This window comes from Mirounga leonina, unplaced genomic scaffold, assembly GCF_011800145.1.
Source record: "Mirounga leonina isolate KUSES-001 unplaced genomic scaffold, KU_Mleo_1.0 Mir_91, whole genome shotgun sequence".
NCBI classification, from domain to species: domain Eukaryota; kingdom Metazoa; phylum Chordata; class Mammalia; order Carnivora; family Phocidae; genus Mirounga; species Mirounga leonina.
In genome coordinates, this window is record NW_023270839.1 from 21208212 (window position 1) to 21232864 (window position 24653).

General features: G+C 37.8%; 1 protein-coding gene, 1 long non-coding RNA gene and 1 pseudogene across 4 annotated transcripts in view; all 3 read right to left on the minus strand.

The window, feature by feature from the left end:
* SPG11 (SPG11 vesicle trafficking associated, spatacsin) overlaps positions 1 to 24653 on the minus strand; it is an 82314-nt gene that overhangs the window by 50860 nt on the left and 6801 nt on the right. For 2 of the 3 annotated variants that reach the window (XR_004677304.1, XM_034994183.1), the window contains exons 5-14: positions 20615 to 20752; positions 19988 to 20436; positions 18760 to 18905; positions 10856 to 10988; positions 4699 to 4854; positions 4096 to 4271; positions 1880 to 2056; positions 955 to 1026; positions 555 to 682; positions 56 to 231 (exon numbers count right to left, since the gene is read on the minus strand). Coding sequence is in view for 2 of the 3 variants with exons in the window: in XM_034994183.1 (XP_034850074.1) it covers positions 56 to 231; positions 555 to 682; positions 955 to 1026; positions 1880 to 2056; positions 4096 to 4271; positions 4699 to 4854; positions 10856 to 10988; positions 18760 to 18905; positions 19988 to 20436; positions 20615 to 20752 (1751 nt within the window). In the remaining variant the exon portion in view is untranslated. Of the gene's footprint in view, positions 1 to 55; positions 232 to 554; positions 683 to 954; positions 1027 to 1879; positions 2057 to 4095; positions 4272 to 4698; positions 4855 to 10855; positions 10989 to 18759; positions 18906 to 19987; positions 20437 to 20614; positions 20820 to 24653 lie in introns of all 3 variants that reach the window. The other variant, XM_034994184.1, reaches the window with a different exon arrangement.
* LOC118003302 lies at positions 7510 to 9208 on the minus strand (annotated as a pseudogene).
* On the minus strand, positions 11068 to 13460 carry LOC118003304. Its single transcript, XR_004677305.1, has 2 exons — positions 13361 to 13460; positions 11068 to 12916 (listed from the first exon to the last, which is right to left on the minus strand). It is a non-coding gene; the product is annotated as an uncharacterized LOC118003304 (long non-coding RNA).

The window sequence follows — 24653 nt, forward strand, 5'->3', positions numbered from 1 at the left end:
ATGCCTAATTTAATCCTCATTCAATATGTTAGATTTTAGGTTCTTTCACACTTGCCTTCTGGACTTATCCTGGGGAGAAGGATGGATTCTTGTGTTAGTTGAGTCCACCATTGAGCCCAATTTAACACAACTCTATGGTCCTGTTTGTTAAATTTATCTTTAGGATCATATTTCAGGAGTGAGTCCAAAACAGATTTGTGCTTGAAAAAATCCCGTTCCTTTATCCAATACCTACAACAGTGATATAAATGTTTTTAATTTTGGACGGAAAAGCATCATTCTTTTTTATCTGTTCATGAACTTCTACTCTTTTAGCGAACACATAATTCACTACTCTCATTTTTGTATTTGTTATCTTAAAAATATGTATGTGATTATACACATATGGAAATGACAGGAAATTCCTGAGTCCTCTCTGGATGATACAAGTTTTATCTTCATAGAGAATGTAAGCTCAGTTCCACATAAAAAAAAAAATCTGTGCTAACAATTATAAACTAAACACTGTCCACAGTATTTTTTCCATATTATCAAAAGTGGGCTAATGAGACTACCTGGCAAAGGACTGGATCTGCATATTTTCTTGGAAATGTCCTGAATAAAACTTCTCAACTTGATGCACGAAGTCTATAGTTCTTTTTTCATTTTCAGAAAAATAATTTTTTTCTTTTAAAATTTCAACCTTGAATAAAAAATAATTAACCAGTGATCTCACAAAAATCAAGCACAATTGCAAAACAAATGTCATTTAAGAATTGTATTTTGAATTTTTGAGGTATATATGAATTCACACAAATTTTCTTTTACCACAAATGCAAAACAATCATTAAAAAATACAAAGGAGTTCTCATACTTTTACTTACTAGATAGTAGTTGAATATTAAAATAATTCATTTTGGAGTTTCACCAAGGTTTACTAGAAGATGTAAACTACATAGCCTCACCTTTACCTACCAGAAAGTCCCGTATATTTGTATCAGTTGTATAGAAGCATATCTTGAGCAACTGGTCTTTTACATCAAAGCCCTACAGTAAACAGAGAAAATTTTCAAAACCTTTACATTTTGTAACAGGGCTATTTTAACCATAAATATATGTTGGGTAAAGAAGTACTCTATTACAGACATGTATCCTGTTAGAATTCTACAGCTTTTCTGCTCTTGTGAACGTTCATTCTCTGTATTTATCATACATACATACTGCCTATCCCTAAAGTCCTTAGTGATTTTGCCAGAACAAAGGCAGCACATAGAACAATCTAAGGTAATGCTAGGCTACCATATGATCAAAACTACAGGTATCTGCTATAATGATTCACCTGAAAACAAAAGTCAATGCAAATTGCAACGCTTACACAGTTTCACTCCTCTATACCTCCAGAAAATTACCATGGGCAAGACAAGACCCCAACCATGCAGATTAGGGCCAGGTCCTCAGCTTAGTTCCAGGAGGCCTACCTCTGGGCCTTCCCCTTCTCAAATTAAGTAAAACCACGGAGCACAAAGCAAAGGTATAAGCTACTAGAAAGCTCAAATGGAGACATAAGGGGTTGCACGAACAACCCAGAATGTCCCCCTAAAAATGAGGTCCTGGGCATACTTTGACATGTGAAGCCTTCTAGAAGAAGCACCATCTCCTTCAACCAAAGTGCGAAGTGTAATAGAGCAAATGATGGAAACTCAAAAAAATCTCTTCAAAAAAGTTCTCAGTAATGAAGAACATTTCTATTATTATTTCCCTGTACAAGCGATATAAATTTCTTAGTCTGTGACATAACTATGAATATAAATCAATTTTTCTATCAACCAGAAATTGTATTAAATACAGAGATCTTTTCCTACATTAGAGACTTTAAGATCAGACAGATTATGCAACTCACCATGTTCTTCAAAAGTTCAGAGGCTTCCTTTATATTGTTCTTTTTCAAGTTGTCAAAGACCAAATTTAGGCCTATTCTAATCAGCTCCTCAAGTCTTTGAGCAGAATGATTGCTAATCCTGAAGAAAGTCTGTGCCTCTGGTATTTTGTTGTTTAAAATAGCATTGGCAATAACTTCCTAGGAAAAAGAGAAAACTATTTGCCTTTTAAGTTCCTTTTCATTTCCTTATTGTAATATAGGACTTATATATTTATTGAGCACCTAATGGACTTTTATTGAAAATCTGCTGCTGGATTTGCACAGGGGAGATGAAATTGACCAAAACACAGACCCTGCTTTTAGACTAGGGGAAAATACACAAATAAAGTATCGAGTACAGTCCTATATGATAGAGGCAATGATATCCTATTTTATATCCTATTTAGAACAAATCACTAGTATTCCCTTAAATAACAGTATCCCAAGGTGCTAGGCAGGAGGATCCAGAAAAAGAGCATCTAAATAAAAGGAGTAACAAAAAGAAAAGGCTTCCTAGTAGAGAAGACTTATGAGGTGAAGTTTAAAAGGCAAATGTTATATACATATACTGAGGAAAGAGGACAAGTGTTCCAAAAAGAGGGACTATGGGGGCGCCTGAATGGCTGTCAATTGGGTATCTGCCTTTGGCTCAGGTTATGATCTTAGTGTCCTGGGCTCCCTGCTCAGTGGGAAGTCTGCTCCTCTCCCCATACCCCTCTCCCCTGCTTTGACTCACGCGTGCATGTGCTCTCAAATAAATAAAATCTTAAAAAAAAAAAAGAGAGGGACTATCTACAAAGGCATAAAGGCAAGAAACAGTATCAGTCTTTAGGAACCTCCAAATTACTCAATTTAACTGGAGAAAAAGGTGGACAGAGTAGCAGATGAGACCTGAAAGAAAAGCAGAGGTTCCATAATGCAGAGTGTTATACATGGGAGATGGGATTTATCCTAAAACTTATGTGGAGACACTAAAGGATTTTAAAAGCAAAAGGTGATATAATCAGATATATATTTTAGGAAGAATATGCAGGCAGCAATGTGGAGAATGGACTGAAAGAGATTCAAGCTCAAGACAGTAAGGCATTAGGTTACTATACTAGTAAGAAGAAATAAAGACCTGTACTTAAGACCAATACTCAAGAGAGCACAGAAAAGGGACATTCTTAACCTGGGGCTTTTGAGGGGTCCATGAATCCCATGAAGCCATGTGCAAAACTGTATGTATGTGTACATGCGCACATTCACAAGCATGTGTTTGGAGACAAGAGTTCACAGCTTTCATCAAAGTAGACTACAACCTCCCAAAAAGTAAAAATCAATTATTTTGAGTAAAAAGACCAGAGGACCATGAATGGCACCCTGCAGCACATTAAAGAGGGAAAACAGGAAGTGAAACCTGCAAAGGAGACTGGAAAGAGAAGCCAAAAAAAGGAGTGGGGAAAATCAAGTAATTTTTTGGCTTGAGAATGAGATACAGAAACTGCAGTCATGCCAGGTACTTCCCCATTCCTCCACCCCAAGACCAGTGGTCCTGTGAACTTGCCAGATGTCAAACTTATCCCTTTCACTCCCTACTGAGTCTTATCATCTGGGTTAAGCTATTTTGGTCTTTGTCTTTTTTAAAGCCAATACTCTCCATGTGGGTGGAGGGATTCTTCTAGGCCCCAGTCATAAAGAGGGCAACAAGGTTTGGTTGTACTACTTCTATCATAAAAAGAAAAGCAAGCAGGTGAGCACAGAAAATTTAACTGGCAAGATATCTTAACTAGAATCTGAGGACTCAAATCCAGTATACTTCTAAGACATAATGGCATAAAATCAAAGTTTCCTAAGATCAAACCATCAGCAGTAATTTGATTTATCCATAGGTCAGACAGAATGCTTAAGTCCAAAGTGCCAGGCCCTACCCATTGAGGAAGTGTTAAGAGTATGCCACCCCACATGGGTTTGGGGGTGGGTGCCTGTCACCAGATCCAAGTGGGCAGATCTGGCATTAAGAGGGAACTTAAATGTGTTCTAAATAAATGAAGCTTGTAGACATAAATCTGAAGTCGTGTTCAGAGATCCCCAAATCGGTAAAACCTAAACGCTTGCCAAAGATTCTGAATCACAAATATAAGATTCTAAATCCTGTTTTGTTTTCTCAGATCCTCTAAATCTGGCAAATAAAAGAAGTGATAATTGCTCATATTTACCTCAACGCTGAGTTTCTCCCATATATTGCTCTCTCTTACTTTGGGAACATTTTCATTTACGTCATATTCATCTCCTGTATCTATTATCTTCCAAGGAAACTTTATCATGAAGGTTCGAAGTTCATTAATGTAGCTGGTCAAAATGTTCACTCCTTTCTGTAGATGTTCATCTAGTTCTATAGAAAAGACCAATTTGCCAATTTCATATATACAAAAATGTATGTGTGTGTATACATATACATACAGAGCAAGAACTAGAGAGAAGGAATAAACCATAAGCTGTTATGATTATAAAAGAACTCTAGAAAATGCCAAAATTTAAACTCTAAACACTAAAGTGTTTTTAAATTTCGGGCAAAAAATCTGAGCTTTTTCCTATTTACAAGTAGCTCTGTAATTTAATATAACCCTTTTCACAATGATTAGTCCTTTCTGTCAACTTTCCCAGTATTAGAACCATGTCACTCAATTATACACTGACTTTTCTCAGCTTTAGTAAATAGCACTCTACTAGCTCATGCTCTCTCATGCAATAGGACCACTTGTATGTCTGTCCTGACACAGGAATAGGGCAGTCGCACCCCTCTTTGATGCCATTCTTACCTTCATTGTGAACAAAAAGCTCTTTTATTTGTTTGTTAAGAAAAGACAGTGTAAGATTAAGCAACTGTTCTGAAAAGTGTTTGCTTTGGGTTTCAGAATCACTTTCTCTAATTGCTGAGCAAAGTAAATCCAATGCTGGTGTCAGCTTTTCCACATCTAAGAAAGAACCAAAGAAATTAACATGAACATCAGTATACTCCTAATAAAACTAACATATCCAAAAATACCATGTGGCAATACTTTTTTTTTTTTTTTTTAAGAACAAAAGTGGTATATTTCCGTTGGACTACCTGATAGAGAGGATAGTGCGGTATGAATGGATAGTATGAATGACACACATAGTACAAATACATTTCATTTGAAATAAAAATGCTTACACAGCTCAACAGGTCACTTGGAAACAAACTTGCTTAACTGTATTACCGAGCAAAAAGAAAGCTGAAGGGGCGCCTGGGTGGCTCAGTTGGTTAAACGACTGCCTTCGGCTCAGGTCATGATCCCGGAGTCCTGGGATCGAGCCCCACATCAGGCTCCCTGCTCAGTGGGAGGCCTGCTTCTCCCTCTCCACTCCCCCTGCTTGTGTTCCCCCTCACGCTGTCTCTCTCTCTCTGTCAATTAAATAAATAAATAAAATCTTAAAAAAAAAAAAAAGAAAGCTGAAGCACAAACACCCTTCTTTTTTGACATGCATTTGGAGATAGGGAGGAAGACACTACCTGGTTTTTTAAATACTGACCTTCCCTTAAGGTCTGGTCATGGAAGTATAAACAATGTAAATGAAGCTACCATTACCAGTTGGCATATCACACCTATGTCACCTGTGTATTCTGAGATCACACATATACCTGCCAATGAACCTGGGAAGGGTTGCTGTATCACAGTTACATTTGAGTTTTTGGCAAGCAGGACTGAGGAAGAGTAATTTGGAACACGTTTTACATCCTATTTACAACAAATCACTAGTATTCCCTTAAATAACAGGTTACAAAGAGAAAGATCCTGCCTGGAATGTATCCTTTTTCACTCTGGTTCATTTTTAGTTTTTGTTTGTGATTTACGTAGTTGTTTGATTCATCTGCTTATAGTACAATCCTGCCACAAAGTATTAAAGCACAAGATATCTATTATTCCTTCAACATCTGCATTTTTCAAGTTTTATACTCTACTACATCCCTAGTAGGTCAACAGTTCTTGAATAATAAAAAAATAATAAATGGGTAAAACTCTTCTAAAAATGCAGATGTCTATAACTATAAGGGTACTAGATGGGAAGTAGACAATGAGAGAAGAGAAAAAAGCAAACACGTTCATGTGCAGGGAATGTGGTTCAAGTCTTTGGATTTAAAAACAACTTCCGCAGAGAAGCTGGCTATAATGGAATTTCCAGAAAACTTCCTTTGCCCCCACAAAAGGACCTGAGAAGCCCAACCCAAACTTTTAAAAACTACAGTTATAAGATGCAATAAATGATAATCAAAGCAGTCAGAGGGAGAAGGATGAATGTGTCTTCCATTCAGCTAATTTGTAGCTTAACCTCTTTAGCTATTGGTGGATCAGTAAAAACCACTGGAGTACCACATAAGTGCTTTAAAGGACAGGGGTAGAAAAGTACTGAGCATATTACCTGTCTATATCAGTAACAGGACTTCATGGCTAGGAATATTTTCTTTTCTTTTTCTTTTTTTTTTTTTTTTTTAAAGATTTTATTTATTTATTTGAGACAGAGAGAATGAGAGACAGAGAGCATGAGAGGGTGGAGGGTCAGAGGGAGAAGCAGACTCCCCGCTGAGCAGGGGGAGCCCGATGCGGGACTCGATCCTGGGACTCCAGGATCATGACCTGAGCTGAAGGCAGTCGCCCAACCAACTGAGCCACCCAGGCGCCCCTTCATGGCTAGGAATATTTTCTTTTTTTTTTTTTTTATATTATTATTCAATGAGAAGTAATGCAAATTGATATCCATTTAATTTAAAATACTTTTATGTAAAAGATAAACTGAGAGATGAAAGAGTAATTTTACAACCGCTGATGACAAATGGTGTTGTAATTAGAAAGAACATGTGTATCAAAGAATGTTCCTTCTCTGGATCATTTCGAATATGGTTTTTTTTTTTTTATTCTTATGTTAATCCCCATACATTACATCATTAGTTTTAGATGAAGTGTTCCATGATTCATTGTTTGTGCACAACACCCAGTGCTCCATGCAGAATGTGCCCTCCTCAATACCCACCACCAGGCTAACCCATCCTCCCACCCCCCTCCCCTCTAGAACCCTGTTTGTTTTTCAGAGTCCATCGTCTCTCATGGTTCGTCGCTAGGAATATTTTCTTAACAGTAAAATGACTCCAGGAAAGATCTCTCTTACCATCATTAAATGTGGCATAATTAAAAAAAAAAAATTTACTAGTAGATACAGTGAAAACAGAAAATTACAAGGTAGAGAACACAAAAGAATCAAGACGATGTTATAGGTTCAGTATTCCATAAGGCTAGAACACCTGTTAATGCTGAAAGCCCTAGCAAAATACACTTAAAAAAGTTTTTTTGCGGGGGGGGGGGGCGCCTGGGTGGCTCAGTTGGTTAGGTGTCTGCCTTCTGCTCATGTCATGATCTTGGGATCCTGGGATCAAGCCCCACGTTGGGCTCCCTGCTCAGCAGGGAGTCTACTCCTCCCACTCTCTCTGCCCCTACCCCTGCTCATGCTTTCTCTCTCAAATAAATAAAATTTTTTAAAAATCTTAAAAAAATTTTTTTAAAGTAATCTCTACACCCAACGTGGGGCTCGAACTCACAACCCCAAGACCAAGAGTCGCATGCTTCACCAACTGAGCCAGCCAGCTGCCTCTTGAATAATTTTTCAATCAAAATATCACTCTTGTTTATAAATCAGTTATTTATCATATGACATTTTGAATCCTTTCTTTCCACATACCAAAGAATCCTACACTCAGCCTTTAAGCATTCTGCATTGCTTTGCCAATCCTGTAGCTGCGTATCTTGTTCCAGTCAATTTTGGTGCGAGTAACTGGAAGCTGCCTTGAATGTGGTGTATGACGCTGTTTGATAGTTTTCACTAAATGCCGTCTGGTACTCATTTTCTGCATGCTCTATGATTTAATAAATTCCTTGGCAGTTTGGACTTCACTTGAAACAGTTACTGAATCCTGCACATCTTTAGGACTAACCAACTGAACAGTGCCATCTTCATAATAATGACCCTGAATCTCAAGTACTCCGACCACCCGGGCTGTAGGTGGTGTGATGGTGAACTTCCACTCTGATCTCCAACAATCATTTCAGAAGTTTTTAGGCTAAAGCTGGTGGTTTTCAATACATGCAGTGATGGTGCGTTGCCCATCTGTAGTTCTAGCATAAACAATACAGAAGCCATTGGAATAATGATTTTTCACATAGGCCCTTAAAGCACTGTCACAGGATTCTCTCCAAGACTTCAGATCCATCTGCGTTCTCTGGGTCACTTGCTTCTTTCCTAAGTGATCAAACTCAAAGGAAATTTTGTTTCTTGGATCTAAAAATCTGCTATTACCCAGGTCACCATGTTCTCTAATTAAGACCTGATCTTCATAGGTGTGAACTGATCCATGTTATACTGGGCAAATGCACATGCGGCCCCTTCCCTGAGGAGAATGTCATTATTAAGTAGTAGCTAGACATCGTTGAACACTTCATTAAATTCCCCTGGGGGTGCAGGAGTGATGAATTTAGTGGTTACGTGTACCTTCTCCTCATCCGACCCTCGATCCTCAAAGTTGGCCATCTTGGGCTGCTCTGACATGTTGCAATATTGCTAAGCATAAAACAAGAACCAATGTCTTATTCTCAAAAAGGTCACAAAACTTATGAAGTGTTACCTGCGGACGTTAGTGATTCTACTTACTATTAGTCATTATTTACAGATATTAGTAGTAACTACCATTTTGCTGACCACCTATGCTATATCTTAAGTAATGGCCTTGGTGTCTTATAAATGCTATCTCATTTACTATTTTCAACACCCCTGAGAGGTAATGTTGTAGCTCCCTTTCCATAGATGAAGAAACTGAGGTTAAGAGGGATTAAAATAACTTGCCCAAGCTAATCTGGAAAGTAAATGGCAAAGTCAAAATTTGAACTTCAGCCTGTCTTGATTCCAAAACCATTCTCTTAAACATGCAGATGAAAACAGGAAATGTGGGTTCCTGAATCCTCCATTTACCAGCTGCAAGCCCTAATAATGGGATTTCCATTTATCTCAGCATTGGCTCCACCTCCGGAATTCCATGAGAATGGCGGGAAATGTGGGTTTGACCCCAAGAGAGCTGGTAAGCTATTTCTTGGCTGATTTCCAGACTCACCCCCACCCTTTAGGCCAAAGCAGTACAGATAAGAATAGAATAGAATGAGGAGAAATCACTGACTGAACAGAAGTGAATAATGACCATACATTTGCTAATGGAATCCCATTTACCACAAACCAAGCTTTTTTCTATAAATTCAAGCAGACATTTAAAAAAAAATTGGAGCATTAAAAAAAAAAGGTAGCAATGTAAGAGGAAAGAGACAAAACTGTGCACCAAAATGAAAGAGAATGTTCTTAAAAAGGAAAATCTCTAATCCACAGTGTGAGAACACTACATTGATAGAAAAAAAGGAGGTTGTCATTTTCTCCATGGAACTAGAGTACAAGTTGATAAAACTTTTCTGGAGGATGATTTATCAAAGCGTTTAAGAATGTAAATCATGGGGCACCTGGGTGACTCAGTCGTTAAACATCTGACTCTTGGTTTTGGCTCAGGTCATGATCTCAGGGTTGTAAGATCGAGCCCGGAGTCAGGCTCCATGCTCAGCACAGTGTGCTTGAGATTCTTTCCCCCTCCCGGGCCCCCGGCTCATGTGCTCTCAAATAAATAAAATCTTTAAAAAAAAGTAAATTTTGGGACGCCTGGGTGGCTCAGTCGGTTAAGCATCTGCCTTCGGCTCAGGTCATGATCCCAGGGTCCTGGGATCGAGTCCCGCATCGGGCTCCCTGCTCCGCGGGAGCCTGCTTCTCCCTCTGCCTCTGCCTCTCTCTCTCTCTCTCTCTCATGAATAAATAAATAAAATCTTAAAAAAAAAAAATAAAAAATAAAAAAAAGTAAATTTTGTGTCTATTTGACCTGGAAATTTCACATCTACACATTTATCCGAATAATTGTACACATGTGAAATTATACACATACACACACACACACACAGAATTTATAGCACATTACCAACAATAGTAAAAGTTGGAATCAATCTAAATGTCTAATAGGAGTATGGTTAGGTAAATTATGGGATAGTCCATACAATGAAATTCTATGCTACCACAAATAAACAGTGTATCTATTAACAAGAGAGAGGTCTATAATATATCATCAAGTGAAAAAAAAAAAAGCAGATAATAAAACCATATGTATAAGGAAAAACATACTTTATTACCCTATCCCTCTAAAGTGAGGATGCACATGGCTTCCTGTTCCAAGAATAAAAACTAGGTTTCTGGTTTATTACATAGGAAAGCCAAATCTTGAAAAGAAGTGTTGGTAATGTAGCAAAAAAGTGGAAGAGTTAGGCTGAAAAAAATTTTTTTAAAGATTTTATTTATTTGACAGAGAGAGAGGGAGAGAGAGAGGGCACAAGCAGGGGGAATGGCAGGTAGAGGGAGAAGCAGGCTTCCTGCTGAGCAGGGAGCCCCAAGTGAGACTCGATTCCAGGACCCTGGGATCATGATCTGAGCTGAAGGCAGACGCTTAACTGACTGAGCCACCCAGGCACCCCTAGGCTAAAAATTTTTATAACAAGTCTCAATCCATAACTCAGCCATCACTAAATATCTCAGATAGTTGCAAGAGTGGGCAATTAAAGAGAATAAAATTCTCTTGAATTTAAAAGGTCATCTCTTCCTTCCATACTAAAAATACAAAGCACAGTACAGGATATGAACAATAAACACCCCACTTAGAATGAGAACATTTATAGATTCTTATAACTCCCTCAAGATTCCACAAAGTATATAAAATGTCATGATTGAGTTTCAGCAAGTCTGTCAGTCATCAGAAAGCACAACAATAATATGAAAGTGACAAAAAAAGATAAAATGATAAATACAAATGTAGAAGCTTTTTCTACTTACTTCTTAAATACAAATGAGATGGAAAGTCATCAAGCTGATCAGGTACAGAAGATTTTGAGGATGGATTCAAAAGATTTTCTTTGCTTTTCAAAAAGAAATCTACTGTGTCCAGCTGACGATTTTCTATCCCAGCCTGAAACAGTAGAAAATCAGAAAAAAATTACAAAAGGTAAAAATTTGGGATACAGATTTTTTACTTTTTTAACTTTAGAACTTAATGCACCAAGACTGCAAGAGATACAAGGCTACTTATCCTGCAGCAGTACCCTGGTTCTGGTTGAGGATTCTGACAATGATTATGCAATTTGGGGCAAGTCTCCAACTTTTCTGAACAAAAATTTCTGCTTCACTAGAAACAAGAAGTTAGACAAGAAAACACTTCCAACTCTACTACCTGTAATTTAATACTACTCAAAGCTAGGTACTTGGGGACCATCATTACAGGTAAGTTAGAATCTATTTGAATTAAAATGTTAAAGCAGTATGATATAAAGTTCACTGAAAAAGCAGGCTAAAAACAGATTCCCATTTCTGACTGGACAACTTGAGGAAGCTTTCCATATAGCACACTTAAAAATCAGACACACACACACACACACACACACACACACCTTTAAATGCTGGAAACAAACAAACAAAAATCCTCCCAGGATAAAAATGAGGACGATAAAGACAAATTCAGAAAAGTAACAGCTCTAAAATCAACTGCTATTTGAAGGATTCTGCATCTTTCTGATGGCCCAAAGCAGGGGTTAGAAAACTAAGGCCCATCAACCAAATTCAGCCGTTGCCTGTTTCTGTAAATAAAGTTTTATGGGAACACAGCCACACCCATTCCCCCATTCATTTCCATATTGCCAATGGCTACAATGGCACATCTGAGTAGTTGCAATAGAAACCTACCTGCAAACCCTAAAGTACTTACTATCTGGCTCTTTACACAAAAAGTTTACCACTCCTACCCTAAAGCACTGTGCCTAAGAATTATCTGGAGAGTTTGTTTAAATATAAATGCTAAGCCCTACCACCAAGAGTTTCTGATTCAGAAAGTCTGGGGTAGGACGGAAAAATCTGCACTTGTAATAAATCTCCAGGTGATGGTGATGGTGATGCTGTTAGTCTGGGGACCACACTTTGAAGTTCTGGGTGTTAACAGACCAGGCAGGTTGAGGTGAGAGGTATTGGTGGAAGTTATACATGGAGGAAGAGAGGATAAACCTAGGGTCCACACAAGGTGACACTGTCCAAAAACGGATAAACTGGAAATACTGCCCCCAAAGGGAGACCATAAAAAAACTGCCTTTGCTCTGGTTGGTCAGAGGTAAAACCAAATTGTCTATGATTAAACAGCGAATATTCTTGTTCTTAACCATCTGAGCCACCCAGGCACCCCAAAGGATGTGTTTAATAACAGATTAGACACAGCTAAAAAGAGAACTGGTGAGCTGGAAGAGAGATTTGAAGAAATTATCTACAATGTAACAAAGACTCAGAGAGGTTAAGGGAAAATGAGGGAAGTATGTAAAGTCTAATTACTTCTGACTGAAGTACCACTGTGACTTCACACAACATGGGAAAATACACATTCAATGTTCAAGCACATTTAACAGTTGCAAAGACTGAGTACTTAGTAGGCTAGAAATGAAATCTCAACAAATTTTAAAGAATTGGTATCTTTTTTTCCAATATATATATAAAAATATTTTGCCAGTATTTTTCCACCAAAAACCATGACTCATCAGTGAGACATAAAATCACCGTCAAAGTGGAGAACACTAAAAAACAAAAAGCTTGCAAAAGTAGCCTGAGGGGAAAAAACTAAACCCTCCAAGAAGTAACAGCTGATTTCTCAATGACCATGGAATTCAGAAGACAGTAGTAGAAAGTGATCATGAATGTTCTGAAAGAAACAACTGCCTACTTACAATTCCATACCTCCCAAAAATATCTTTCAAAAATGGCAGCAAAATAGACATTATTAGTTAGATAAAAACAGAGTTCAGTGCCGGTCAGATCCTCACTCAGAGATTCTAAATGACACACTCTAGGCAGAGGGAAGGCCTAAAATGTGAGAAGAAACAAAAAGCAAGGAAATGTATCATACCTGTGTAAAAAGAATGAACCTAAATACATAATGATATCTATTGTGGTTAAAAAAATAAAACACAACAGTAATTTAAGTAGGGGAAAAGTAAATAAAGTTAAAGCATTCAATGGGCCTGTATTATCCAGAAGGGTAAAGTTATGAACTTTGGATCTGATAATTTAAATATATATGTTTCCCAGGATACCCTCTAAAAGAACAAAAACTGAATATTTAATATCCAAACTAGCAGAGGTCACAGGAGCTCCTGGAGAGCTGATAATGTTTTATTTTTTTGACCTGGCTGGTGGTTGTAAGAGCTTTTGCTTTGTAATTATTTGTTAAACTGTATGTATATTCTGTATACTTTTTTATACATGTTATATTTCACAAAAATAAAATTGATTAATGTGGTTTATTACAGTAACAGATGAAAAAAGATGATTCGAACGCCTGGGTGGCTCAGCTGGTTAAGCAGCTGCCTTCGGCTCAGGTCATGATCCTGGAGTCCCGGGATCGAGTCCCGCATCGGGCTCCCTGCTCGGTGGGGAGCCTGCTTCTCCCTCTCCCTCTACTGCTCCCCCGCTTGTGCTCTCTCTCTCTCTCTGTCAAATAAATAAAATCTTTAAAAAAAAAAAAAGAAAAGAAAAGAAAAAAGATGATTCATATGATTGTATCAACAGATTCAGACAAGTATTCAATACAATTTCAATACAGTAACAGATAAAAAAAGATGATCCATATGATTGTATCAACAGATTCAGAACAAGTATTCAATACGATTTCAATACCCATTCATGATTAAAAATTCATAGCCAGGAAAAAAGGAGAACTTAACCTTATAAAGACTCCTTTCTTTCCTTTCTTTTCTTTCCTCTCCTTCCTTTCCTTTCCTTTCTTTTCTTTTGAGAGCTAGAGAGGTGGGGGAGGGAGGGCAGAGGGAGAAGAGAGAATCTTAAGCAGACTCCTGGCTAAGCACAGAGCCCAGTGCAGGGCTTGATATCACGAACCTGAGATCAAGACCTGAGCTGCAATCAAGAGTCAGATGCTCAACCAACTGAGCCATCCAAGTGCCTCATAAAGATTTTCTTAATATACATGAGTGCATGTGCACAGTCCCATACTTTAATAGGTAGATATTACAGGTATTCTTTTTTAAAATCAGGAATAAAATAAGGATGCCCACTGTTACTTCTGAGTGATATTATGTTAGCGGTCCCAGCAGCAACATAAGGAAAAGAAGTAAAAAGAATAAGGATTTGAAGAAACAAAATTGTATTACTTTGATGTTATTGTACATTAAACATATAAAAACTTCAAGAAAATCTAACAAATTATTAGGATTAATAAGAAAATTTAGCAAGTTTGCTGGATACAAAAATCAATGTATAGAAGTTAAATGTATTTCTTTATATTGGTAACAAACAAAATGTAACTTAAAAATATACCATTTATAATAGCAATATGTAACATAGTTTTTAAATATATACAAACGTAGACTACATTTAAGCATATAGTACTTAAATATAAACACACATATATTTAAATAAAAATACATATCCAAACTAAAAATAAAACTAACAAAAGATGTTAAGCTCTTAATGGAAAAATTAAAAATTGTAATGTTTCACTGAAAAACATTAATGAAGACATGAAAAAATGCAAAAAGAAACTTTGTTTATGGATAGGAATATTAAATATCCTAAAGATGTCGATTCCTCCCAACTTGATATATAGATTTAATGTAATTCTAATAAAAATCTTAACAGATTTTCATGAAACTTGACAAGCTGATCCGAACAGAGGGAAGAGGGTTAAGGGAAAGAGAATAATAAAGACATTCCTGAACAATAATAAAGTGAGGGATTTATAGACTGGCCCAGGACAAAGACCAATGGAACAGAATAGAGCCCAGAAACAAACTCATGCATATATGGAAACCTGACACACAGAGATTTCAGATAGTAGTAAAAGGAAGGACTTTAGAAAAAGAAATGTTTTTGAGACAAATGGTTATCAATACAGGGCGGGGGGGGGCGGGGAGGGAATAGGTCACTACTTCACACCATGCATAACTGTAAGTTCTAAATGGAAAAGGACTTAAGTATGAAAGTCATACTTTTAAAACTTAGGAAAAAATTATAGAAACATCTTTATGACTTAAGGATAGGAGAAGTCACAAATTACATGCAAAAAGGAAAAGACTGATTAATGAAACTACACTAAAATTTAGAACGACATTAAAATCAAAGACCCCACAAAGAAAGTAAAAAGACAAGCCACACATTAGAATATATTCACTCCAGTTATAACAAAGGATTAGTATCTAGAATACATCCAACATACAAACTACAAACCAGTAAGAAAAAGACAAACACCCCAAGAGAGAATAGGCAAAAGACATGAACAGTCACTTTGCAAAAGAATCCAAATGTCATATATACATCAACCTTACCCAGCAGGAAAATGCAAATTAAAACCCATCATAATATCAGAATGGCAAAATTTTTAAAAATCTGGATATGCCAAGTGCTGGAAAAGACATCAACAATGAAAACTACCATACATTTCTGTTAAGGGTATAAACTGGAGAACTAGAGTATCATCTAGTCAAGTGAAAGATACACATGTCCTACGACCCAGCAATCCTATTACCACCACAGGGAAACTCTCGCACACGTGCTACAGTAGATGTGTACTATTTACAGCAACAGGTTCATAACAGCAAACAACTAGGGGAAAGCCTAAAGTTGGATAAAGATATATTTATACAATGGGGTATCATATGTGAGTACAGTACATGTTTGTATTTCTGTGCTGTTGGTTGTGATCTCTCATATATCATCCATTCCTCATTCAAGTCACACACATGCATGAGCACTGTATAAGGGAACACTGTCGGCTCTATGGTCTGTGGTCACACTGCCCGGGTTCAAATCCTGACTAACTACCACCTGCTGTCCATGTATACCTGAATTAGATTTCCTAACCTGTGTTCCCTCGTCAATAAAATGGGGTTAATAACAGTATTTCCCTATAGGGTTGATAAGAAGATGAATGAAATAACACTTTATTACTACCATTAACATTTAAGAAAACAACCATACAGAAATGGGCATGATTACTTCTGGATAATAGATTTACAGGTGACAAATTTTTTTTCCCCAATTACTCAAATTTTCTACAATGATATTATGTAGTGTATAAAAGTAAGCTCTTCAACAAATGATGCTGGAAGAAATGAGTATCTGCCTGCAAAAGAATGAAACTGGATCCCTTGCTAATACCACATACAAAAATTAATCAAAATGTATCATGGACCTAAATTTAAGAGCTGAAACTATAAAACTCTTGTAAATTTCCACACCTCAGTTTAGGCAACGGTTTCTAGACATGACACCAAAAGCACTAGAGATTAAAAAAAAAAAAAAGTAAATTGACTTTATCAAAATTAAAAACCTTTGTGTTTCAAAGGACACCACTAAGAAAGTGAAAAGACAACCTGAAGAATACCAGAAAATATTTGAAAGTCATCAGAGTCTAGTACCTAGAATATATAAGGAACTCTTACAACTCAACAATAGAGACAAAAAAATTTAAAACTGGACAAAGGTTTAAATAGATATTTCTCCAAAGACATATAAGCACATGAAAACATGTTCAACATCATTAGTCGTTAAGAAAATGCGAATCAGGGTGCCTGGGTGGCTCAGTCATTAAGCGTCTGCCTTCGGCTCAGGTCATGATCTCAGGGTCCTGGGATCGAGCCCCGCATCGGGCTCCCTGCTCTACGGGAAGCCTGCTTCTCCCTCTCCCACTCCCCCTGCTTGTGTTCCCTCTCTCGCTGTGTCTCTTTCTGTCAGATAAATAATAAAATCTTAAAAAAAAAAAAAGAAAAAGAAAATGCAAATCAAAACCACAATGAGGGGTCCTGGCTGGCTCAGTCAGCAGAGCATGCGACTCTCAATCTTGGAGTTGTGGGTTCAAGCCACACTGAGCACAGGGCTTACTAAAAAGCAAACAAACCACACACAAAAACAAAAACACACATACAAAACCCCCACAATGAGATACCATTTCAACTTCACAGCTACAAGGATGGTTATAATAAAAAGGTTGACAATAACAAGTGTTGGTGAGGATGTGGTGCTGCTGGAGCCCTCACATACTGCTGGTGGGAATGTAAAATAGTGAAGCTGCTGTGAAAAACCAGTCTGTGGTTCTTCAAGAAGTGACGTGACCCCAGTAATTCCATTGCTAGGTGTATACCCAAGAGAAATGAAAACATAGGACACAAAACTTGTACACCACTGTTCACAGGATTATTTATAATAACCAAAAAGTGGAAACAACCCAAATGTCCATCAACTGATGAATGGATAAACAAAATATGGTACATCCATATAATGGAATATTACACAGCCATACAAAAAATGAAGTAATGATACATGCTACAACATCAGTGAGCCTTGAAAACATGCTAAGTGAAAGAAGCCAGTCACAAGAGGCTACATATTTTATACTTCCATTTATATGAAATGTCCAGAATTGGCAAATCCAGAGCCAAAAAGCATATTAGTGTTTGGGACTTAGAGGCCACAAGAAATGTTAAGTGACTGTTAATGAGTACCGAGTTTCTTTTTAGAGTAATGAAAATGTTCTGGAATCAGATAGTGGTGATAGCTGTACAAGCCTAAATACACTAAAAACCACTGGATTGTATACTTAGGTGGGTGAATTTTATGGTATGTGAATTATATATTTTTTAAATATATATATATATTTTTAGATTTTATTTATTTGACAGAGACAGACACAGCGAGAGAGGGAACACAAGCAGGGGGAGAGGGAGAAGCAGGCTTCCCGCTGAGCAGGGAGCTGGATGTGGGGCTCGATCCCAGAACCCTGGGATCATGACCTGAGCCGAAGGCAGACACTTAACGACTGAGCCACCCAGGCGCCCCTATTTTTTAAAAATATTTTATTTATTGATTTGAGAGCGAGAGAGCACAAGCACAGGGAGCTGCAGAGGGAGAGGGAAAAGCAGGCTCCCCACTGAGTGGAGAGCCAGGCACAGGGCTCAATCCAAGGACTCTGGGGTCATGACCTAAGCTGAAGGTAGAAGCTTAACCGACTGAGCCACCCAGGTGCCCCAAATTAATTTTAATAAAGCTGTCATTAAAAATACAAATTTGCACATAACATCATTAACTTTCAGTTTTTGGCCTTTCAAGGGGCTGTGTGGTATAGAGAAAAGTACCCTGACTTTGATTCTAGCTCCAGCTCTTATCAGTAATGCTATGGGCCACTCACTCAACCATTCTGAGCCTAAGGTTTTTCATCTGTAAAATGAAATGAATAAAAAAACTATCCAACCCATTTCATGTGGTTATTTTAAGACAAAACTAGATAATGCATCTAAGAGTGTGCACTATAAAATGCTATACAAATTCAGGTTATGTTGCTTCTACAGCTAGAGAGAAGAGTAAGGGCCACAGGCAGAAATAAAAGATCACTCTTGTTCATGCTTTCGATAGCTTGTAAGTCTTACCAGCTTACTGTTGCCTCCATTCCTTGCAACTTCTTCTTTCTTAGTGTTTATTATAATTTTATATCTTTTAAGGCCCAAAAGGGTAAACTGCAAAAGGGTAAACTAAGCAGAATTCGGGTAATGAAATAACCAGAACGAAGCAAATGGTTGGGTAAAGACTATAGTCCTTTTTGCTGCTAGGTTAAATTAATTCTCCCAAATCTCCAGTCAAATAAGAGTATCTGACAGAAAATAATCAAGTGAAGTCATACAGACATTTAATTTTGTTACCTCCAGCGCATGTATGGGGATTGAGCACCTCTCCCAACCATTGAGATGGCAAAGAGAGTCCACAATGCTGGCACTTCCATGGATCATTAGTCTATTTAAAAATTCCTCCTGAGTCAATCCAAACAAAATCAGAGAGAGTCCATTTTCTACAGGGAAAATAAAAGTTACCTTAAATAACTTATGGGGACTTAGGTTTTAGGATTATAACATGAATTAATTTCTAATTACTTAATACTTCAGTGCTGTAATTACAAATATATTTATTGGACACCAGGTACTACTATGACCATAGTTAATTTGATTTTTTAATGTTTTTAAAGAGGAGTTTTATTTTTTAAACACAGACCACAAGGTACATTCTAGTAGGAACAATGCATCCTATCAAACAGGACTAAATCTCACTTTTCTACTTTCTATTATCCTGCACAATCAATGCCTGGAATCTTAAACTATTTACAGAGATATTACATTTCTGATTTACTAAGATAAAGCAAAGAGCATGCTCTTGACACAAAGAAATACATCATTATGCAAATTTGGGTATTAAAGAAGAGACACATAGTTCCCTCATATCATCCACAGCTTTATAGGAGGTTATAGCATGAATGCTGAATGAATACATATCCGAAATACCTATCTGAATATATATATATATATCCGAAATGTCTACAGGGCCAAACAGGTGGTGAGACAAGTGTAAGAAAAACCTAACAAGAAAATGGACCATCTAAAAGAACTGAAATTCAGCTCCAACCCATAAATTACTATGCAGGAATGCTGGCCTAGTGTTGCCAGATCTTACAGTTTTTCAGTAACAGCAGGAAATCCTCTAACTTTACGTGTTTATAATAAATAAAGTCTTTTTTAAAAAGCTTAGATCGTGCAAGCCAAACAAAATAGATCTGCGGTTCATAGATGGCCCATACGCAGCCAGCTTGCAACTTTTGCTTGCACAGACGAGTCAAGTGAAGACTCCCTGGATTAAAACCAACCTTTATTACTCTTAAGACTTTCTCTTAGTATCTGAGCTGAGCATTTAGCAGAGCAAACTTAACCTTAATTAAAAATAAAATGTATGAGACAACAGTACCAAGAGTAATACCAAATTTCCCCAGTGAAAGACTACCACTTAGAGGAGACAGTAGGCACTAACATCACCAGAGCAGAAATAAAATAGGTTTAAAAAGCACATCTCTCAGCAATTCAACCTGATACAAGACATTCTCACCTGTCAAAACAAGGCACAGCTGCTGGTCTCCACTAGTGTCCAAAGGAATACACTTTTTGTCAAGGGAGAAACACTGCATACCCTGGGTCTCCAAATCCCAAAGGACAATGGTGCAGCCCATCCTTTCCACTGCCCAAGTAAACAGTGCACTGAATCCTGTCACAGACATACATGTAAGCTCAACAGGTTCCTCTTGTTCACTAATGTCCATGATTTTCCATGATCTCCCTGGGTCACTGGTGTTGGCATGATCCTTCTGTGGAAACTTATAGTGGCTATGCATTATGTCCTGTGGAATGAAGGCCCAGCCTGGCATACTGGTACTGTGGTTACCAGATTCAGGGGACTCCAAATGCAAAATATCCTGGAACCATGGAGCACAATAGGAAACCTCCAGTTTGGAGCTCTTTATTGTTTCATTCAATGATGATAGCTGGGCTTTCCAAGACCTGGAAGATAGGGTAGAACTCACATCTGTTACAGTGAAAGGCACTAAATAAAACACTAATCAGGAAGAAGATGCATTTAAAAAAAAAAAAAAGCATCTACTTCTGTAAATCCCTTTAGTAAAAAGGACCAAAAAAAAAAAAAGGAAATAAAGTAAATCCAAAAAGGGAGTTTCTGTACCTATCAACTTGAAAGGAAAACTTGGTCAGTTTCATGTTGTAGTCAGAATTAACAGGATCATCTTCATCTATCCCCTTAGGGCCTTCAATAGGAATGTCTTCTAGAGTTCTTTCACATAGTAGGTGTCCTGGGTGTTGCCTACATTTTAAAATGATAGCCATGGTCAACAATGATGATCAAATCCAAATCTGCGTTACTATTGCTCCTGTTAAAAATTGAGGGGAGGGGAGGGGGTGTCACACAGAAGGAACAGTATAGACAATAAGTTTCTGTGAACAGGACTCCTTATCTCCATTGCTTATAGCATGGTGATATATAAGAATCTGACCCATTTATAACTATGTGTGGTAATGAATTGTTGGTAGTGTTCATTTCATAATACATACATATACTGAATCATTATGTTATACACCTGAAACAAATATAATGCATGTCAATTATATCTCAATTAAGAAAAAAGAATTTGACACTTATGGGCAGTTAGCTTTACAAAGAGATAAGAGCACTTATTGTCTACTATATCACAGATGTTGTGATAAAAACTTTAAACTAGGGGCGCCTGGGTGGCTCAGTCGTTAAGCATCTGCCTTCCGCTCAGGTCATGATCCCAGGGTTCTGGGATCGAGCCCCACATCGGGCTCCCTGCTTGGCGGGAAGCCTCCTCCTCCCTCTCCCACTCCCCCTGCTTGTATTCCCTCTCTCGCTGTCTCTTTCTCTGTCAAATAAATAAATAAAATCTTTAAAAAAAAAAAAACCAAAAACAAACTTTAAGCCTTTCAACAACCCTATGAGGTAAATATACCCCCATTTTATAGATATGGAAACAAAGGCTTAGAGAAACAGTGGGACTGGATTTGAACCAGGTCAACAACGTGACCATAAAGTCCAGGTTTTTAACTGCTCACAATGCTGTCGCCACAAAGTAAGACTTAGGCTGAGACCAGGGGAATGCATAAGAACTAGAAAGACAAAATACAAGTGCAGGTGTACGTTTAAGAGTATATGCAGAAAGAGGGCTGTCACATTTAAGAAACACAAAGAAGGCACAGGTGGCTAAAGCATAGAGAATGAGAAGCAAGGGGGTGTGAGATGAGGCTGGAGAGCCTGGCAGGAGACAGATGGCGCAGGGCTTTATGGGCTATTAAGGATTTAGTTTCATCTTGGTGGGGTGAAGCTAAATAAAGGTTTTAAGCAGAAAAGCAATATGATCAGATACAGAAGAGTAGCTGGGGGAGAAAGAGAGGCATTTCAACACCCTGAGCACTTAGATTATTATTAACCCTTTCAACAATTTGAAGGTAATATGTTAACATACATCTATCAAGGAGATGACCTAAAGAAGTTAGAGAAGGCAGGGTGACAGTGAGAGAAGAGGACGCATGAAGATGGTCGTTCCCCATCTCCCCAGACGTATCTGGCTCTTTCTCTGATAAGCTATCCATTTTAACAACATCACTCTGGCTATTGTACAGAGCATGACGCTGAGGGGGTAAGAGCAGACATCAGGAGACCAATGAGGAGCTGTTACCTTACCTTAGCTCAGATAGTGAGGATAGTGGCATGGATGAGAGTGGTAACAGAGGACTTAAGTGGACAGATTCAAGAAACATTTAGGATGCAGAGTGACTAGGACCTGGTGATTCACTAGATATGGATCTAATACTTAAAAGAGGTTTGAGATATAAAAAAGAAAGGAAATGGAAAAGAGTCCTTAGAAAGAAGGAAGAAACAGGATCCAGAGCACAGAGGGATGGGCCTTCATAGAAGGAGGAGAATCCACTGAAATACAAGGGAAGATGAGGAGATAGGTACAGGAAAGTGGGTTTGCAACTTAATGTGAGAAACTGAGGGAGCTCTGGTTAGACAGATTCTACTTCCTTTATAAAGTAGGAGGCAAAGTCACCCAAGAAGATCTGGGGGGTAAAGAGATGAGTAGAGACCTGAGGAAAATAGAGGTTTAAAAAACATTGTTGTAAAGAAAGGGCGCATGAAAAATCATAAAATTTCCAGTTAATACTCAGAGACCAGTTGAAGGTAGCAAAAGTGAACTTATAGTGCTATCAATTTTCCTTTGTGGTTTTCTCACAAGGGCCTGGTTGCTTGGGTGCAGGGACAGAGAAGGCAGAGTGAGGGGAAAAAAAAAAAGATTTTGTCAGACCAAGTGCTACCATAGGGCAGGAGCAAGATTTTAGGATGCATGCAAAAAAGGGACTGAAATGAGGGTCAGAATTCATGCTGGAAAGGGAGGGATGTCAAGACAAGAGGGGGCTAGAGAGTGGAAGGTCAACTGACTGGAAATTCCAATGATGTCAGACAACAAGAAGAGTGGGGGTAGTTGAGTAAGTGACATGGAAAGTTTGGGAAGTTGTAGTCAGTAAGTGAGATGTGTAGATGTGTAGAAGTTGGGGGCAGAACAGTTTCAAACAATGACAAAACCAGGGTAAGAGTATGGGAGCGGTCAGCTAAAGTAAACTGGAAGAATAAGTCACTGACAATGAACTGAAAGAACAAACCTAAGTTTAGGTTCTCAAGCAGTTTACAAACTCTGTAGGAAACATGAAAAAATGAGAGAATAGAAGGTTATACAATTAAGTGCCAAACTGTAATTCAAAGCAAAAGTGCTATAGAAGTTCAAAGAAGAGAAATATGATAAAATGAGTATAAAATTACAAGTGGAAGGAGTTTTAGTAAGAAAAGGCCTCATGAAAGAGGTAGATCTTAAAGTATAAAATGAAAAGGAGAAACTAACATTCTGCATCAGGGGAAAAAAAGAGCTAGAACCAGGAGTGAAGAAAGAGAAACACACTTTTAAACTTCAGAGCACACTTAGAAAATAAAATATGCAGTCAACTCCAGAGAAATCATATTACTTAAAGAGCATTCATGTAAATAATAAATAGAGATTACTCTTTTAGTTGGGCAGGACAGATCCCTAAATTTATTGGGAATAAAACACTAGCTTTGACTGATGTTAAAGTAGCTGAGTTCAATGTAATTTGTTCAAAGGAATGTACCTAATGCTCTTTTCAGAGCTCTCTTGAAGTGTTACCAAAATATCCAAAGGAATGGAACCCTACACTTGAGGATGAGAGCGGCTGAGTAGGCTTTCCTCCCTCCTCACCTGTCAAATTATTTTCCAAGGTAGATGATTAGGAGATAATTCTATATACACAGGGTATGTTTTAGTCGGTAAAAAATGGCCTACTGATAAACAAGCATATGATCTCAGAATGTGCTAATCATCCCTGCTTAAAGATTTTTTTTCTTTAAAGCACTAAAGATTTTATTTATTTATTTATTTATTTATTTATTTTTTTAAAGATTTTATTTATTTATTTGAGAGAGAGAATGAGAGAGAGAAAGCAGGAGAGGGGGGAGGGTCAGAGGGAGAAGCAGACTCCCTGCCGAGCAGGGAGCCCGATGCGGGACTCGATCCTGGGACTCCAGGATCATGACCTGAGCCGAAGGCAGTCGCTTAACCAACTGAGCCACCCAGGCGCCCTAAAGACTTTTTTTAAAAAAAGCATTAAGCCACTTAAAAAAAATCACAGTGGTAAGAAGTTCTGGTAGGTATGTGAAGATGAATTTGTCCTCTCTTGTGATCCAAACAAGAAGCAATAAAAGCTATCAAAGTGCATTCCCAATTACTCAAGGATTTATCTCATTCCTATTACGTTAGGACCAGAAATCCTAATGGTTTTGAATGGCCCTAAATAATGAAAGTCATAAATGTGGACTAGCCTACTTTTAGATAGTTGCAATGTACAGGCTGGGGTGTGTACTTATAATGCTCATATCATACCTCTCTCAGACATTATAAAATCAGAAGTAACTAGAATATCTAAATCAAAAACAATACAAAGAAGCATTCAATCTTTACTACTATATTTAGATAGCCACAAGTGTGGGTCCTTCAAGGGAAACACCTGAGGAAATCCTCAGCTGAAGAAAGCTAGCTTAATAGCTTATCCAAGTCCTTCAAGAGAAAAGTAATCCCTGAGGCTGCCAGAACCCCAAGCCACATAAGAAGCAATTCTAA